A 19,206-nucleotide genomic window follows, 5' to 3' on the forward strand; every position below is an offset into this window, starting at 1 on the left:
ACTTGTATTAAAAGTTACAACATTTATGTACATTATTTTACAAAACCATAGGAATATTGGTGTAGAGATCAAAAGTAACAATTAAAGTTAATAATTTGATTAACAATCTAGAATCTAACTTAAATATGTAAAGTATTTGATAAAATGCTCAATGAAAACTTTCTTTTGATTTGTATACAAGTATTTAGCTAATTGGTAATGCTATTTAAAAACAGGTTAAAGTTAGTTAGGTAGTAATGAAGTTAGGGTTTTGTCATTTTCCCTTAAAAAAATATAAGTTTGTTGACAGAAAACAAAGAAAAATAAAAATATTTAAGATTTATCCCAGACAAAAAGTTGAATATAAGACCTAGAATTCAAAATTATTTAAGTACAGCTCCAAGTAAGAACACATCCATTTTAGGTGGTAAACTCAACTAAGTTAGGCTACAAAAATAAATAAAGTTATTTCATAATCCTCATAAAAATACATTTTTGATTAAGTACATGACTTTTATGTGTCCTTTGACTATAAATACTCTACTGTATAGTGAACAGCCCTGTTATAGCGTTTCCATTTCCGTTATAGCCAGTTTATAAAATATCTATTAACTTGTTTCAATGAAGCATGCGGAAGCATGTGCTACCGTTAAACATTGTTTTCTAACTTTTGAATCATGCCGAACTGAATTAACAATTTGTGTGAACAATTGCATCTTTTATGACCCAATCAACTATTGTATTGAATAAAAAAAAGGAATTTAAACCTAAATAATAGCATACAATATGAGACGCTTAGTCAACTATGATCATCTGTTTGGTTAAAAAACTGGCTAAAGCTGGTCCACACAGATGGTATGCCTATTTCAGTATCCAAAGTCAATGGTACAATCAATCGTCCGCGAACACTGAATCATGTGGTGCTGTTTTTAGAGCTCTTAATCTCGATGGGCAAAACCACAATGGGTTTGCTAGTCTTTGGGTTGTCTGCGTAGATGCTCCATGTTTTGTTGACACAGTCAAATATCCCTGTAAAAAGTGATTGATTTGTTAAAAGCTGTCAAGAAATGAAAACCGTTTTCATAAAAAAATTTATTATATATATATCAGATGCAAAATGTAGCCTACTTCTAGGTGGTTAGGATTAACAAATAGGTTATTTCCATGGAAATTCACGGCCTTTAAAATAAGTTTTATCCGTCTTTACTACAAGTCATGACTACTATCATTCCTATAATTTGGTTCACGTTGTTGAAAAGAATACTTTCTTTGAACTAAAATCCCAGAGAAACAAATTAATGAAGGGAATTGTATGTTCTCAAAATTCTGGAAAGTACAAAGGATAATTTTAAAACACAAACATTTGAATTTTCTACCTTTCAGTTTTATCAATCTTAAAGCTATTGACTAGACTTGTTTCCAAGTTATTTAAAGTAATTTTAAATATATGTGGCTTGGATCATACTTTAACCTCAAATTTTTATGTTTTACACACAATGGTTAATAATTGTTATAAAAAATTGTGTTTTGACTATTACTTGATTATTAGTGATGTTAAAGCAAGATATTCATCATGCCATTTAATCAATCCTTTATTTGTCTAATCAATCTTCAAATATAAGTTTATAAACTTTCAACTTCTTAAACAGTTCTCATTCCAAAGATGGAAAGGACCAACAAATAGTTTTCAAAACAAATTCTATTTTTAAGTTTATCTCAACTGAAAGTGACAACTTACCGACAGCCACAGTTTTGACAAAGTCATCATCACCGGCCTCACGGAATATGGTGAACTCTTTGCCGGACTGGTCTCCAAGTACGTTGATGACATCATCGGCAGTTTTGGGAGTCGGCATTCCCTCCTGTGTGGCATGACGACTATCACTGCTCGACACGATCATTCCTCCCACCTCGGGAATTTGTAGTCTCAAGTACCTGCGAGCAACAGAGCAGCCGTTAAACTTAAACAAATTGATATTGCAAATAATATAAATTCATAAGTTGAATGTAAAATATCTCTTTCTAGTAAGAGCCAAAGTTTAACAGGACTTGGAAATAAGAGAGGTTCAGCTTTTCTACACCATTCAGCCGATAAGATACTTATTTTTGTACATGAGATTAACTATATTTTATTTTAATTTTTTGTAGTGATGGTCGGATCCGGATATCGGACAACCGGATCCGCCGGATCCAAGCTGGAACCGGCACCGGATCGGATCCAAACAATTCCGGATCTTGGGTTGGATCCGATTTTTTTGCTAACATAAAGCTGTCTAGGTATCCATGTAGAAGACCAGTTTTTTCCCGATTTTTTACTAACACAAAGCTGTCTGTTGTATCCATGTACGCTCATCCGGACTAAAGTGGCGGACATCCGGTCCGGATTACGAAAAATCCGGAGTCTAATACACAGTACTGCATATAGCAGTTTTTTTTTCAAAATTTTGTTCCAGGTCCACAGTAATGGATAGCCGGGCATATGCACTTCAATCGGTAATAATTTTTACCGCAGAATTTTGTTCCAGTTCCACAGTCATGATAGCCGGGCATATGCACATCCACCGGTAATAATGTTTACTGCCGAATTTAGTTCCAGGTCCACAGTAATGATAGCCTGGCATATGCACTTCAACCGGTAATAATTTTTACCGCCGAATTTTGTTCCAGGTCCCCAGTAATGATAGCCGGGCATATGCACTTCAACCGGTAATAATTTTTACCACCGAATTTAGTTCCAGGTCCACAGTAATGATAGCCGGGCATATGCACTTCCACCAGGAATTATGTTTACCAAACCGGTAATAATAACCAGTAGTAATGTTTACACCGGTAATAATTTTTACCACCGTGTTATCCGGTTAATCGGTCTTGTACATAGATACAGACAGATTTGTGTTAGTAATAAAATCGGGAAAACATCGGTCTCGTTTGCCTGGATCACCCCTTGCTTGCCTCTCTTTGTTATTTGTTCCAGGTCCTCAGTACTGATAGCCGGGTATGTGAAACTCTACAGGTAAAATACCCTGTGTCTGTGTCCAAGTAGATTATCTGTGTCCATACAGGGTGAATAAAAAAGTCAATACTCCCCCATCTAATATTTTTCTATGTTAGAACACAGTACAGTCTTCTTGTATACAGGCACAGGGTATTTTACCTGTAGAACTTCACATACCCGTCTATCAGTACTATGGACCTGGAACGAATTTAAGGAAGAGATTAACAAGAGGTGATTCAGGCATAAATAAATTGGGTGCTGCTTGCAAAAACCACGATATACCATACTCAAGATCGAACTATTGTAAAATATACAGATACCCTTTTGGTGGTCGTGCAAACTTAGGACCAAGTATCATTTTATGATTTTGAAAAGTTTTAGTGTCCCCAAAAAATGAGGGATTACCCTTATGGGCTCAATTGGAGATTACTCTATATATAAGATGTATTAATCTTTAAACATTACCAATTTAATTTTAAACAGTATGATTTAAATTGGCATTCTGTTAATTACCTTTTTTTTTAACCCGCCCTTATGACAGTGTGTGGATCCGGATCCGAATTTTTCAAGATCCGGATCCGGTACCGACATTTTGTTGAATCCGCCCATCACTAATTTTTTGTTATAACAGCATCATCCTTCAACATAACTAATTTTTAGAACAAATTGCGTAGGCCTGTGTTGTTTTTTAAGTTAGCTCATAAAACAGCTTCCGTTCAATTTTGCTATGTGAGGTTGAAAAATACACTTTTATCCAATGTAATGAAGTACATGTTTTGCTGTGCTGGACCATTCTTTAAGCTAATTAAGTTAGCTTATAAAATTACTTCTGTCTTGATTTGCTATTGTAAGCTGATGTATGTTATCAAGTAATAAGAGGTGTACAAGTGAGAGAAGCATATTCCCTTGACTCAAGCTGATTCTTTGTTGAGTTTTAGAAATATAGTAGAAATAACTAATGTAGCTAGGCTATTCCAGTAAGCAAGGAATTGATGACAGCTCTTGTACAGTAAGCTAAACACCAATAAGTGCACTAATGTGAACTTTATTATTTTTAAAATAGAGCAGTGTCAAACAAAGCTCTTTCCACCAACCTATATCTTGATCAATTTGCTCTTCAATGTCTAGTCCATTTGACAAAATTTCATTATTAAATAATTGGGATACCACAGAAAAAAATATAATACATTTCAACAACAACAAAAACAATCAAAATACGATAGGAGAGGGAGACTTACTTATTTGTATGGAAGAACAACTCTCCAGGACTAACTGTAAGGATGCTGAGAGGAGATTCTTTGGCATTGAGTGCTGGACCAACCTATCACAAAAGGTGTTACATACAGTACAGTACTATTATTCTATAATGCAACTAGAAATCAACTCGAAACTTTAAACTTCACCTCAGATCAAATAAGTATGGCTGGATTTGATTAAATTTCTATAACACTGACATTTTAAGGTGGAGGATGAGACTTTAGCTTCGCAATTGACTAAGATCAGCTGATACCTTAGTCAGGACCATTTATTGAAAGCCCTAGAATCAAGCAAAGCTAAGTCCACTTTCCATAAAATAATACTTACTTTTCTCAGAATCACATCAGCAACCTTCTGATGTTCAAAGCGAGCACTATCACCAACCCCTGTATCGTGTAAATATGCAATAAGACGGAGTTTTGCAAAATTCAAAATTGAAGGGGGTTAAAACGATTTCCGATAAAATTCTAACATAATCCTTAATAACTTTTGCAAAGTCATAACTTCAGCGGGTTAATAGTAGTAAACAACCCAAAAGTATGTCGGGCAAAGCCGACAGGCAGTTTTTCATACAATAGAGGAGATTTATATGAACAAGGGAGTCATTCCTACCTCAGCGTTGTGGAACACCCTGTCCCCCTCCTGTGAGAGGAAAGTCATGTTGATGCTGACTCCTTCTGCCGCTCCAACACCGGCATCTCGCAGAATCTGCTGAGCTTGCAGTAGGTTCTCAGCAGCCAGCAACGCTCTCGTCAGGAAGTATCTTGCTACAACATGAAGATCAATATTAACTTATTGGAATTTAGCTCTAACAAAATTTATGCAGCTTTGGCTGTTGAAGCTCAAAGAGATATTTTTCTTTAGTTTACTGTAAGCTAAAGGCTCACAGTATCTCTTTAATCTTAAACCAAGTAGTGCAACAATATAAAGCATGTCTAAAATTTTATAAAAAATTGTTCCTGTAAAGCTGCACCAAAATTGCTGGTATTGTGATTGATGTACGAATTTAACATTGTAATCTAGTTAACGGTTTGATTTTTTGAAAATGTTGTTTTTATGTATCGAAACAGGAGTGAGGACGCACCTTATTTTAATCATCGGACTAAATGGCCCTGGCTAAAAAGGAAGCTGGACTTTGTCGGTAACAAAGCTACACGAGGCATCTCACTTCATTAATAATAAATATTGACAAGATCACTAAGCATACTCACGTGTTTTGCCAGCGATAAGAGTCTTGGCACTAACAATGTTGACGGAAAAGACGAACCCATGATGGTTATAGGACATGGTGAAGCCTGGAAGATGTCCTGCGTAGCAGAGAGACGTGAACTTTTCCTCCCGGACCTTCCATTTTCCCTGGGGAGAGTCTTCCAGGATGTGAGCCGACACGAAGTAGATGTGGTTCAAAGTCTCGGCCAGCGCGTCCTCATTGTGGCCCAGGATTTCCTGTAAAATAATTATAAGTTTAACACTAATACCGAAACCCTACCCAGGCTGACGCTAACCGAAACAACCGGTCTGTGAGACTCCATTTGAAAATAATGGACCCCGCTTAGAAACACAAACCGAAACCTTTGGCCTGTGAGACCCCGCTTTAAAATACACTAACCCTGGGCTTCTGAGATAGGCATGTTATGAACCTGTCAAGGTCACAGCACCCACGCAAAATGAACAAATAATATATCAACAGGTAGGGGAGGAAAAGGGGGGAAGGGGAAGGTCTTGGGGAATGGAATCCCCCAAGTAAACAGTGTTGCCAACATGCGTTTGTGAAAATTTCCGTGGGCCTGTCACACCGGGGTTTTAGTGAAAGTGTTAATAATATGATAACTTTGAATGCACGGGGGACAGAATCCTACATGAAAATCACAACCCAAAACACCACTTCAAAGTGATCCCCATCAAGCAATGAATTTCATAAATATACTCTTAGGTATTATAGAAGTGACCTCGTATTTTTCTCTATTTTAAATTTCCCCTGCTAACCTAAGTAGAGATAATAGGGCTTAGAAGCAAATATAGTAAAGGAAAATCAATAGCCAAGATAAGGTTTCTAGATTATTACGCTCGGTCTAAATTTTCCTGATTTTAGAGTTAAAACTTGCACCACCTATACTACAAACAATATCATTAATTTATCGCCAATATTTTTGAGGGTTGGTGAATTGACATTAGCAGTCGCAGTAGTCAGCAGTAGTAGTTGGGAATTAAAAAGAAAATGTTCACCAAAGAAGCTTAACCTTGATCCACAAATAGAATGAAAATAGGTACAGAGAACTGCCACATTTGTTTTACAACAACAAATTAAGTTTCAGGTAGTACCTAAAAAAAGGTATACATATTTTTTATATGGTATACCTGATATTTCATGCTGTTCTTGTCCCTGATTCAAGTATGTAATCATGTTATGTCGCTAGGTTAAATAAAATGAAACTGGAAAAATTAAATTAACTTTTATGAGTGAGTGTCTCCTTTCAACTGGAAACAGAATAATTAATCTGTTTAACTCACATTAAAAAAAAAAACCTTCAAAACTAATGTAACATATTTAAAAACATCCTATTGATATAATCTAGTGGATCATGACTGGCCTCAAATCATTTAACAACGTTGAACATACCGTATGAATTTAAAATGACAGAACTCACTTGGTTTGGCTGATTGCAGCACAATGTTGAACATCCATTGGTTGATTCCGATGACTTCTTTTGAACCGAGTTTGGGAGGATGTCATCCATGTGTAGAAGAAACAGCTATAAATACAAAGGCAATGTAATCAAAATGTATACCTCGCTTAAAGCAAGCAATATTTTTCATCAGTGATATCGGTGAAAAATTACACTAAACATCAGGTATAATTTTTTTTATTAGCTCACTATAGTTCTCTGAGGAGCATTGTATAAAAAATAGGTTTGTATGAAAAGTTAGAGAAAAATATGTACAGTACCATAATTTTGATGAATTTTTAAACTTTGATATAATGTTTACCGATATTTTCTTTAAGTTTGAGTTTGTTGTGCGTGTATTCATATTGGTGCTACCCAAACTTCAATAGAGATTTTGAAGTGACTATATGTGTGGTGGGTGCATGGACGTGAACAGAGCTACAAACAGTAGACTCCCTCTTATCCGGACTCCTTGGGACCAAGGCCAGACCGGATAACGGTTTTTCGGGTTTTACCAACGTCCCCTAAAACTCGTCGTCGAATTATAAACGTTCAATGCATACTATTTAAGTCAATAATGATTTTTCACGTAAAAATAGTAAAATGAGGCACGTAAATCATACTGGTTTCAAATCTTTTGCTTGAGAAAAGTCGTTTCAGTTCTGCCCACTTCCTGCCGATTCTGTCCGGTTAAAAGGTATCCAGAAAAGAGGGAGTCTACTGTACTGTACTTGTGGTGAGGTTTTCATTAAATTTGTACATGCAAAGCAAAAATAGCTTGAGGCATTTTTTCATTTGATATTTTATAGTTAGATTATATTTGTTTCGGTCAATTTTGGAATAGTTGTTTTGTAATGTAGATAGTGTCCCTATTCATTAAAATTGTATAAAATATTGATCGAATTAATCCCATAAAAACACTAATAAAATTTTAAACTGGAATGGCATATTTAGGTTTGTTGAAGTGAAAAAATAAATCTGATCCTCCTCAGGTTAGCATGTGATGCACTATGGGCCTGAGATAATAAGATACAAGATGCAAGATTCTTTATTTGGTCGATTGAACAGTAATACAGTTATAGACCACGTCAAATTGTTAAGTTAGGCTACAGATACATCTAGGGGCTAATTGAGCCCCTATCCACCTACCTTGTGGGGTAATTTTTCTCTTCCTTGCGCCTCCACCAAACCCAAAACCTCTTGGCCCATTTATTAAAGCAGCCCTTATCATTCAACAGTTAGTTTTCATTAGTGAAAGTGGATTACAAAACGAATAAACTTACCTTATGGAAAGGCACCTGAGCACCGTCCGCTGTTCCCTCTATCTCTCTGACGTACTGAGGGAAGTTCTCCTTGCAGGTGGCGAGTGTAGCGTCGTAAGCCTTACGACCCTCCGGACTGTCGTACAGCGGGAGGTACACCTTGTTGAGAGGTCCTGACGTGGCGACGAAGCTCTGGATTAGGCTGCTGAATGTTCGGCCCTGGGGGTTGAAACAGTTGTAATCATGATTGTTGTTTTACTTTATGTTTTTATTTTATTTTGTGAGTTCTCTTATGCAATTGAAATTTTTTGTATGTCGTTTAGTGGTTTGGACCCGGGAAAATCCCCAGTGGGTTGGGTATTTATAAATGTGTATTTGCCCGGGGGTGGGTAAACCTCCAAAAGTTTGTTCATTTAAAAAAAATATAAACGTTAGCAGTGTTTTACATGGTTCATTGGATTTGTCATGTCAATATTATGACCCTTTGTAAAAAATACCCAGGTATTTATGAAAAGTAGGTACTGAACTGCAATTGTAAATACCTGGGTATTTACATCTCTGCCGTTCCAAAGTATGGCCAAAGTAGTGTATTAAAATAAACTTCCGAAACAAAAAAGTGAACAATACAAATAAATATGTGAACAAAATCAATAAGTCAAATGTCAAGATATTTTATAAATTTATTTTTAAATATTTTATATAGCCTATATTAATATATTTTTTATTATTTAGTACAGTACAGTTTTTAAATAACTGTTAATTACTGTAGAACTTTCAAAATTTTTGAGAAATTTTTGCGAGCTACTTGTGAAAATTATAGTATATCTAACATGAATTTTTACCTGTCTACTCTAGTTTTTTTTTTTTTTTTTTTTTTTATATTGTTATTACACACACTTCATGACTATACACACTTTTAACTCATTTATTTCATATTTTTTTCAGAACTCTTTAAAAACACTCACCACATCAAACCCCACTTCATAGTGGGTTCCCCTGCAGTAGATGACGGGTATGCAGTTTCTCCTGCCGATTTTCTCAGAGACGGGCATCGCGGATGTCTGATATCGCACGGTTTATTGTAAAGGCTAGCTGTAGAATGCTGGCCTGGTTCTGGAAGTGACACCACACATTACAACAATCCAATAAAGTGCTTAGAGTCAGCACACTCGTACGGCTTCCTCGCCTTACTTTACATTTTATTCATAACCGTGTAAAACACATTTCCATTGTTGGTGTTTCGTACTAGTAATGTAGACTACTTTGCCAAAAAAGTGTTTTGTAAAAAAAATTGTTGGTAGTTGGTAGTTTACAAAAATATTACCACCAGTACTGAGTAGATAAAAAATCCATTTTTAACTTGGAAAATGCTAAATCAGGTAAACCTAACCAAGTAAAATTTTTCAGAGTGGCAGAATATTACTTTTTATTATTACCTACTTTGTCAACAGACACAAAAAGTGTTTTTTTTTTTTTTTTTTGGGGAGGGGGGGTTTGCTGTAAAATTTAAATTCAACTCGCAATTGGTCCCATAAACCCACAAAACAACCATCATAGCTAGAGAAAAAGTTGTAAACATTTAAATCATGTAGCGATTTTTGTGGAACAAACCATTCATTCATTCATCAATTAAAAAAAGTAAACAAAACTTTTAGATATTAAACAACAGGTACTCCTATAATCTTTTGTTTTCACATAACAGTTTTCAGATAATTTTCCGATGAAAAACCCATCTATATAAACTAGATGTGTATAGTTTAATACACTTGAATTAGAATACAGTATTAGATTTATTTTGTTTTTGAATAAATATTTATGATGAAGTCAAAAATTTTCCCTAGGTACCATTTCCTGTAAAATAAAATAAAAAACTTTTATAAAATAACTTCTAAGCTGTCGAGTATGAATAGTACTGTAAACTTATACATTTTGTCCTCAGTTTTGTATTTCAGAGCTGGTAACCAAACTAATTAACTAAGGCAAGCAATTATATCCAATTAACTTGGTATGGTGAAATAATTGAGACACAAAGTGTTTTGAGGCGGAAAACAAGGTTGCTGGTGATTCATCATATTGACTGACCAAGGAGTTATATAACCAAAATAATTCAAATATAAGCTTTGAAGCAAAAAAAAAAATGATCATATGTTTATAGCCTTGGAGAAATTTACTCGTAATTTTAAATCAATTAAATTTAACTTGGACAGGACTTTTAGTGAATTTCCCATATAGGGAATAAGCTATTACCGTAGTACTCATGGTAAGACCTGGACGCGGGACCGATTTTTTTTTTCGTTTTGAGGTCCCTAGAGGCCAAAAACACCATCCGTTCAAATTCATATATATATATATATATGTGTCCGTCAGCACGATAACTCGAGCAAAAATGATCCGATTTGGATGAAATTTTGTACAAATGTGTAAACGTACGTTTATTCGAACGAGTTCGCGATCCAGCATGATCGGACCATGGGAACGGGGGTTTACGGGGGGTTTTATGGGGTAAAAATAGGTTTTTCCTATTTTTGACCCAAAAAACATAAAATTTAGCAATTTCTTTCCAAACCATTTTGTAGAGCTTAAAAAAACAAATAATTTAGTATATTGAAGCGTTATTATGTGCCTAATAGTTACGGAGAAAATTCCAAAAAATTGTAAATTTAAAATTCCCATGTTATTCTTATGGGGAATAAGTAAACTGTTGTAGTTTGCTTGTTTGTGAACATATTTTGATCAAATTTGGAAAATGTTTTTATTTCTCACTACCTATTCACATTTTACAAACAAAAAAAAGTTTCACCCTCCTTGATGCAGCAAACCTAAGTACTTGTTAAACTAATTCTATTTAAATCAAGAATAAATGTTATATTTTTAAGTAGACATTTCAGTGTAAATCCAATCAGTCAAATGGAAATTCGCTTAGTCTGCAGGTTTGCTGCGGCAGGGGTATTTTACTTTCAATGATAGTACGATAATAAATTCAAACTTCTAAGTTGATCACTGTGAACAAGATTTATGTTTATTAGACAGGTTACCATCCCAATGGAAGACATTTCATTGTTTTCAGGTGTAAGAGAATAAATATTGACAAAGTTCCAGGACAAGGATTGTTTGATTTGTCAAGCATCAAATTGTACAGTATTAGCAGTTCAAAATAGTAAAACTAGTAACTTCACTGTTTAACAACCAGTGTGGGCAATAAAAGGGGTACTAGCACTTGAAATCATTGTAAATGGATTATTGAATAAAATAAATTAAATATTTTAGCATCTTTCAACTAGAGTGTTTCCTCATTCCCGGAATTTATTGTCTCATTTTACCAAAGTTTGTTGTGTTAAGTGTTGCCAATTGAAATATAAATAGAGAACACTTTACAAACCCTATATGGGAATTTAATTCTCTATTGGATAACGTTTTCAAAACGGGATTTAAATTCCTAATCCAAGTAAAATATTCAAAAGGAAAGATGAAAGGGAAGATCCATTCAAATTTACAGTACCAGTATAGTTAATAACACTGATTTAATTTAATATTTGACAAGCAATTATGGTCTTAACTTGTTGGTATCTCTAGCTTATGTAATTGTTATTCCACTAACTAAATGCTTATCTACATCCTGCTGTATGTTAACATTGAAACTTTAGAAGCTCAAGGGACTCTGTTTTAGATTTACCATTGACCTAGTTTACACTTCACTAAGACTTATTTACTTAGTTACAGAGATAAGATGGTCATACAGCTAAATTATGTTAAGAATGAAACGACAGAATAACAACAATATAAACTACAATTAATAATCGTAAAATTAAAAAGTCTGACTCATGGGAGTAAACTGAGAATTTATGTGGTATTCCCAGATTCAAGAACAAATAATTAATTATGTTGTTTACCTTATATCAAGAACCTGGCAATCAAAATGTAAACTGAGGTTTTGACTCTTACTTTGATGTCAAAAAGGCTATTAAAGTTTAAGGGCTTTTTAAAGTTATAAACATCAATTAATTATAAATTATTTATGTTTGTTAATGATTTAAAATTCCATTCAAACACAACCGGCTTTTTATTCTAGCAAGCCAAAATCAAATAATGTTGATAACATTGTTAGAAAATATCAAATTTGTTTACTTAGAACTTACTTATTAATATTATGTCAAAAACAATTATTACCACCACACTTTATATTGTACAAAACTGTATAATATAAAGCATTATAAAAATGTGTTGCATGATTAAAACTGTTTTAGAAGTTATAATTTTTATTCCTAACCTTACGTAAATAAGGTTTGAACAAATGCTAAAAAATTAAACAAATTACTGTGACATTAAAATTATTCCTTGAGTTTTACTTGAGAAGAAATAAATATATTCTTTTGTTATAACTTACATGTTGTACACATCTAACACTATAATAATGAAAATATTGGCTTTGGGTTTTAGATAAAACTGTTTATGAATCAGAATCTTTATGGTCTGAAAACATTTTCACAAATGCAATTGGCAAAGCTAAAACATCACAGTACCAGTACATGTATGTATAGTATGTATAGTTTAGTACATAGCCTATAACACCAGTTTCAGTTGTTAAAAAAACGTGAACATTGTTAAAGACACAAAGTTAGTAAAGACATTAATAATGTATGTACATTCATTAAAAAAGCTATACACCTTTTGCATATATTTGTATGGTTGCTGAATGTAAACTATAAAATTAATTTAATAATTTAAAATAATCAATGCCTCACTTCTCAATAATAAATAGTTTAGTAATGTATTCATCAGTACAGATGATACTGTAATATAGATTGCATTTTGAAATAAACAAAATGTTATCTGTATCTTCCCTCTATAGCCACTCAACCCAACAACCCAGTTGATAAAATATCGTTAACCTACTTGACTACAAACACAAACGAAAACATAAATTACAAAAAAATGTTTTTTAACCACCATCACCAACACAGTTTATTATTATTGCAAATAGTTGTTATTTACCTTATCAGTAACGAGAGCGGAGCGTTCACTCGCGACCGCTGTTGACTTGCACACTGAACTGACTCTTACTGCCCCAGACCTTGTGTTATCAACACCTTGTGACCTTGAAAGTACCACGTGATCACCTGTGCCAGTAGCCTACGCGATGATTATTGAACTGTGAGGCTGCATGGTTTCAAACCTTTGCCTGACTTTGGCTAGAACGACAAAAAATAACGTGGGCTATGCCAATTACTCCCTCGTGTGTACATGTTCAAGTGTATGAGGTTAACATGATTTCACCACTTCATGATTGCTATCAGCTGTTAACGGGACGGAAGTTCTTATCGCTTTGTGTTTGAAAATGCTATGACACTAGGAACTGATATCTAGAAAATCATCTATGTTTACCAATTAAATAATGATCAGCTGCCTGTCCTATAAAAGTGTTGATCTTTCTACGAAATTGTAAACTCCTGGTAATCCTGATCAAATTGCTGATAACGTGAACTGACGTTTGGTCCTATGTTCTATTTACTGAGGAAAAGTAACAAAGCACTTCCACTGAAGGTTCTACATTAACAACAATTATTTCTTAGCACTGAGCTAGAGCTACAACTTACTTTTTACTTTCTCCCCCTATACCATAGTATATGGAGAAAGTATTGTTTTCGTCAAAATTTTCGAGTTTGAGTTTTGAGTGGATATATTCGTTTTGGGTCCCCCTGGACCCAAAAAAGTGGTTTTCGAAGTGATGTCTGTGTGTGTGTGTGTGTGTGTGTGTCTGTGTGTCTGTGTGTCTGTGTGTCTGTGTGTCTGGATGTGTACAGAGCTAGAGACTACACCTGTGGTCCGATTTCGATGAAATTTGGTATGTAGGTTCTAATCCATGGTATCTCCAGGCGTTTTTTTCATTTTTTTGAAATTTTGATTTTTAATGGGGATTTTCCCATAAAAACCCATAAAAAACCGGAAAAATCGGATTTTCTCAAACATGGCCCGAACGATTTTGATAAAAATTTAGTATGTTGTAGCCCTTTAAATTCTGAACAAAATGGTACAAATCCCATTTCTGTAAAAATTACGGTTCAAAAGTTATGGTAAATTGTGTTATTTTCCCATAAAAATCCCATAAAATAACGAAAAATAGGATTTTAGACAAAAAAATCCGTTTTTATTTAACATAGTTTGTTATGATCCTTACAATTTTGATAGTTTTTCTCATTTCTTAGAAATTTTTTTTTTTTAATTGGTATTTTCCCATAAAACCCCATAAAATGACGGAAAAAAAGATTTTCCCAAAAATGGCCTGAACGATTTCGATAAAAATTTAGTATGTCATAGTCCTTTATATTCTGAACAAAATGGTACAAATCCCATCTCTGTAAAAATTACGGTTCAAAAGTTATTGTAAATTATGTTATTTCCCCATAAAAACCCCATAAAATAACGGAAAATCATATTTTCCCAATATTGGCTCGAACGATTTTGATAAAAATTTAGTATGTTATAGCCCTTTAAATTCTGAAGAAAATCTTACAAATCCCATTTCCGTATATTTACTCTCACCGCTTACACATGATAAAGGTTTTTGACAAACTTATGGGAGAAAGTATGTGTCAGAATGCTGATACCGTTTATTATACTTTATACTTCTCTTTAAATGGCGACCATACAAAGTAGGTATTTTAACCCAAGTATGAATGGAGATGAATGGCGCGATCTTGTAGTCTTGTTAGTGACTAAGGCCGACATATTCCAACTGGGGGTAGCACTACACTAGGGGCATAGATAGTACATTGTAGAAATTGTTCTAAGAACGTTGAAACTAGGGGCTGAATAGGGGATTGTAGGTTCCTAATAAAGTCTTGAGACGATGAGCTGGTTGCGGTTCGTCTAAGTACCTACCAACATGCTGGCGCTTGTTCTTGATGTAAATTAATGTTGCCATTGTCCACGTAAAATACTCTATAGATCCTATAGATGCATTTTTTCCCAGTTGTAACACATAAGGCTCCGTCCTAAACTCTATGGTGTTTGTGTCACTTAATTAAATAGCCTACACAACATTATTTGTCTGCAACATCAATTAATCACCGTGTTTTAAATATGTATAATACTGAGCTAATATACGATTGAAACATACCTAATTCAAAGGTTTGAACACTATCCCACATTATAAGAAACCGTCACTTCTCTTGATGCAATATAGAAATCTATCGTAGAATCAAAACTGTTAACTCAAGGAAAAGTAAACAAACAAACGAAAACAAACACCTAACAGCTGATGTATCTGCAATATTTTAAATGTGAATAAATACAGCCCATTGAGGTTCCTATGGCCTTAGGAGAGGATTTATCGAAAAACTGATATTTTTCGGGGAAGTTTCACATCAAGACAGAAATTCATTCAAGTACCGGTGTGCGGCTTATTAGTCCAGTCAATGAATGCTCAAAAGGGGGGTGTAGAGGACATGGAGAGGGGGAAATTTTTTTTCTGCGGGAATGTGTTCGGGGTAGTTAGAAGATAAAAATACCAAAAGTCCCCGCCCCTGGCCCTGCTGCTTCAGCGGGGGGAGGGGGGGAAAAGACCCCATTTTTTAGTTTTTTAGTTCTACACTGAAAACCGTGCATCGTACGGAAAAAATGTAAATTATAAAAAGAAAGATGATGAAATTCTCTACAAGAATGGTCATATTCATTTCTTCTGTATATGCATTGGTTTAAAAGATATTCTCAAAATAATATAAAAGTTATCAAATAAATTGATTTTTCACGCGTTTTTTGTCAAATAAGTTTATAAAATCCATTAGCCTGTTGTTGTTTCACATTAATCAGGATAGAAAACAGGATTTTGAACACTAACCTATATAATATTATATATCAATCATATATATTGTGCTAAAAACAGTCTATATAAATTTAAATATGTTCTGTATATTTGTCAAGGAAACAAGTAATTTTGGCCTAATTATTACACTAAAAATTAAAAAGATTATGTTTGTAGCTATATTTATCCAGGTTTATTTATATCAATTACCGAAACCAAGACTTAATACTATTGTTCATGGTCTCTCCATAATCCAATTCTTGTTCATTAGACTCAATATCTGCTATCGATGTGAGAGTGCAGTGTATACATTCATCATCATCCTCATTTATCAGAATTGGCATTCTATTTAAACGGTCCCCTTAGCAGTTCTGGCATAACGGCCAACGAGGAACATTTAATGGACATTTCATTGCATGTACATTTTTCATTGCTACAATCTTCAGTATATTTGCAAAAAACAAGCCCAACATTTCTTGTGGGTTAGGTGGTTTACTTCTGTCCCAAAAACTGGTGCCATCTGGAACTGAAAACCACCATCTAGGACATCTCCATCATTCGATTCTTGTTTATTAGACTCAATAGGTATTGACTATCGAAGTGAGAATTCGGCGTAGGCCTGTATATTCTTCATTAACTGTTCCTGGCTACTATGATTTCGGTGTCTCTGTTCAAATGAATATCTACTGACCAGTGGCGGTCCCTTGGGGGGGGGGAGTGGGAGGTATATATCCTCTCCAAAGTATTTTATTTTTTAACATAAATACTATTAGCTTGAAGATATTCAAATGCAGATCTAGAGCTCAAATGCATATACAAATATGTTATTGTGCTTTAAGTTCCACATTTTCTCCGGGGGGGGGGGGGGTTAACAACCGGAGGCCCCCCCTGGAAATTAAATCCTGGGACCGCCACTGCTACTGACTTTTTCAATCTGTAGCGTCTTTCTTGGTCTGCCATCGTCGTGCTGTTTTCTGAATTGCTATATCCGTCAAAAACAACAATGCTTTACCTTGCAAGGTAATAGGTCTCCACGTATCTCACGTATCCATCACATATCGCAGACACTGAAGATCCCCTTTGTCATATAACCTTATGCGTGAGAAATACCCCATCGATAACCAAATTAAAAGTCAAAACTGTTGTTGGTTGGTTCCGAAGAACTTGAACAGTGCAGGCATTTTTGGTCTTTACTCATACCACTCATTAAATAAAGGGAAATGGAGCCAGTTCAAATCGTTAACAATCCTTTAAATTTAAATCTTGATAACTTGTTTAACTTATACAAATTCTTTGAAATAGAATTAAAGGTTTTGCTGCAACGTTTTAATTATTGATATCGATGGTTGAACTCACAGAGGACAAAGGTAGAGCCATATTTTCCCGTGACAGCTTGTTGTCTGCAAATGATTACAATTTGATTAATTACTCGCAGACTACGTAATACAGCATCGTAACAGTTAAGGGATTCATCTCCTACTACCCCAGATGTTATTGACATGATGTCTTGAGTTTCAGGGAAGAGTGGGTGATTTTCAAACATTAATGTCAGTTTAGAAATATATGACATTTCATCATTTGTATCATTTAACCTAGGACAACTCTGTTTGGAAAACCAACTACCCTCAGAAATGTGGGATTGGGAGCGCAAAAAAGGTAATCTATTCCCAGTTTTAACCAATGAACCACCTAACCCACAAGAAATGTTGGGCTTGTTTTTTGCAAATATACTGAAGATTGTAGCAATGAAAGATGTACATGCAATGAAATGTCCATTAAATGTTCCTCGTTGGCCGTTATGCCAGAACTGCTAAGGGGACCGTTGAAATAGAATGCCAATTCTGATAAATGAGGATGATGACGAATGTATACACTGCACTCTCACATCGATAGCAGATATTGAGTCTAATGAACAAGAATTGGATTATGGAGAGACCGTGAACAATAGTATTAAGTCTTGGTTTCGGTAATTGATATAAATAAACCTGGACAAATATAGCTACAAACATAATCTTTTTAATTTTTAGTGTAATAATTAGGCCAAAATTACTTGTTTCCATGACAAATATACATAATTTATTTAAATTTGTATAGACTATTTTTAACACAATATATACGATTGATATATTATATTATATAGGTTAGTATTCAAAAACCTGTTTTCTATCCTGATTAATGTGAAACAACAACAGGCTAATGGATTATATAAACTTATTTGACAAAAAACGCGTGAAAAATCAATTTATTTGATAATTTTTATATTATTTTGAGAATATCTTTTAAACCAATGCATATACGGAAGAAATGAATATGACCATTCTTGTAGAGCATTTCATCATCTTTCTTTTTATAATTTACATTTTTTCCGTACGATGCACGGTTTTCAGTGTAGAAGTAAAAAACTAAAAAATGGGGTCTTTCCCCCCTCCCCCCGCTGAAGCAGCAGGGCCAGGGGCGGGGACTTTTGGTATTTTTATCTTCTAACTACCCCGAACACATTCCTGCAGAAAAGAAATTTCCCCCTCTCCATGTCCTCTACAACCCCTTTATTGACTGGACTATATAGGTTTTCTCAAAAGTTCATATCCTTGTTAACCGTATGTATATATGCAATGATCAAAGGAACAGCTGATCTTAACCAATCAAAGCCACAATACAAATCCTACTGTATCATGCTCAGCTTCATTGATATCTGGATACGTCTAGTAGTGCGCGTCGTTTAAATTGGTAACGCAATGTGTAAACACGCCAGTTTTGTTACATATCCATTCCATATTCTATGTTGTGCAGTCTATTATTATGAAACCTATTAAAAATCTGCCATTAAGCTTGTAGTTTATAAAGTGTGTTTACTCAAGATATAGAAGAATATCTAACAAGTGTTATTTTATTTTGAGTGTGCATTGACGAGCGGATTTTTAAATAAATGAAAACTACGTTGCGTTTGATTACGAAAAAAACTATTGGACTATGAAACAGATAATTTAAAAATAATCCTTTGGTTATTTTCAACGTTCGCCTTCTTGTGCGTGAGACACACTGCGTTCTGTCTTGTCCCGAAATTGGTCAATTTCGTTCCAAGTAGTGAAATATACTATTTCATCACACTAGGTTATTATCAGCTGTTTTCGGGGCCTCATTTGATAACGATAACGAAAATAGAGTTTAGTTTACGGGAGTGAGTTTAATATAGATGTAAATTTCATCATTCATACATAGCACGACATTTTTTTGCGTTTTCAAATG

At 34.4% G+C, this 19,206-nt stretch overlaps 1 protein-coding gene across 1 annotated transcript; it reads right to left on the bottom strand.

Annotated features, from left to right (window-relative positions):
- Nucleotides 1–7: 7 nt before the first annotated feature.
- Nucleotides 8–13,313, bottom strand: LOC128996009 (beta-alanyl-dopamine/carcinine hydrolase-like). Its single transcript, XM_054421119.1, has 9 exons — nt 13,152–13,313; nt 9,125–9,272; nt 8,181–8,378; nt 6,880–6,984; nt 5,443–5,677; nt 4,844–4,998; nt 4,213–4,295; nt 1,718–1,914; nt 8–1,008 (listed from the first exon to the last, which is right to left on the bottom strand). The coding sequence occupies exons 2-9, from the start codon at nt 9,209–9,211 to the stop codon at nt 893–895; spliced, it is 1,176 nt and encodes a 391-aa protein (XP_054277094.1). The 5' UTR covers nt 9,212–9,272; nt 13,152–13,313; the 3' UTR covers nt 8–892.
- Between the last annotated feature and the right edge of the window lie 5,893 nt (nt 13,314–19,206).

The sequence above is a fragment of the Macrosteles quadrilineatus genome, unplaced genomic scaffold, assembly GCF_028750875.1.
Source record: "Macrosteles quadrilineatus isolate MER2022 unplaced genomic scaffold, UCM_ALF_1.0 Scaffold_5__1_contigs__length_97177068, whole genome shotgun sequence".
Taxonomy (NCBI): Eukaryota; Metazoa; Arthropoda; class Insecta; order Hemiptera; family Cicadellidae; genus Macrosteles; species Macrosteles quadrilineatus.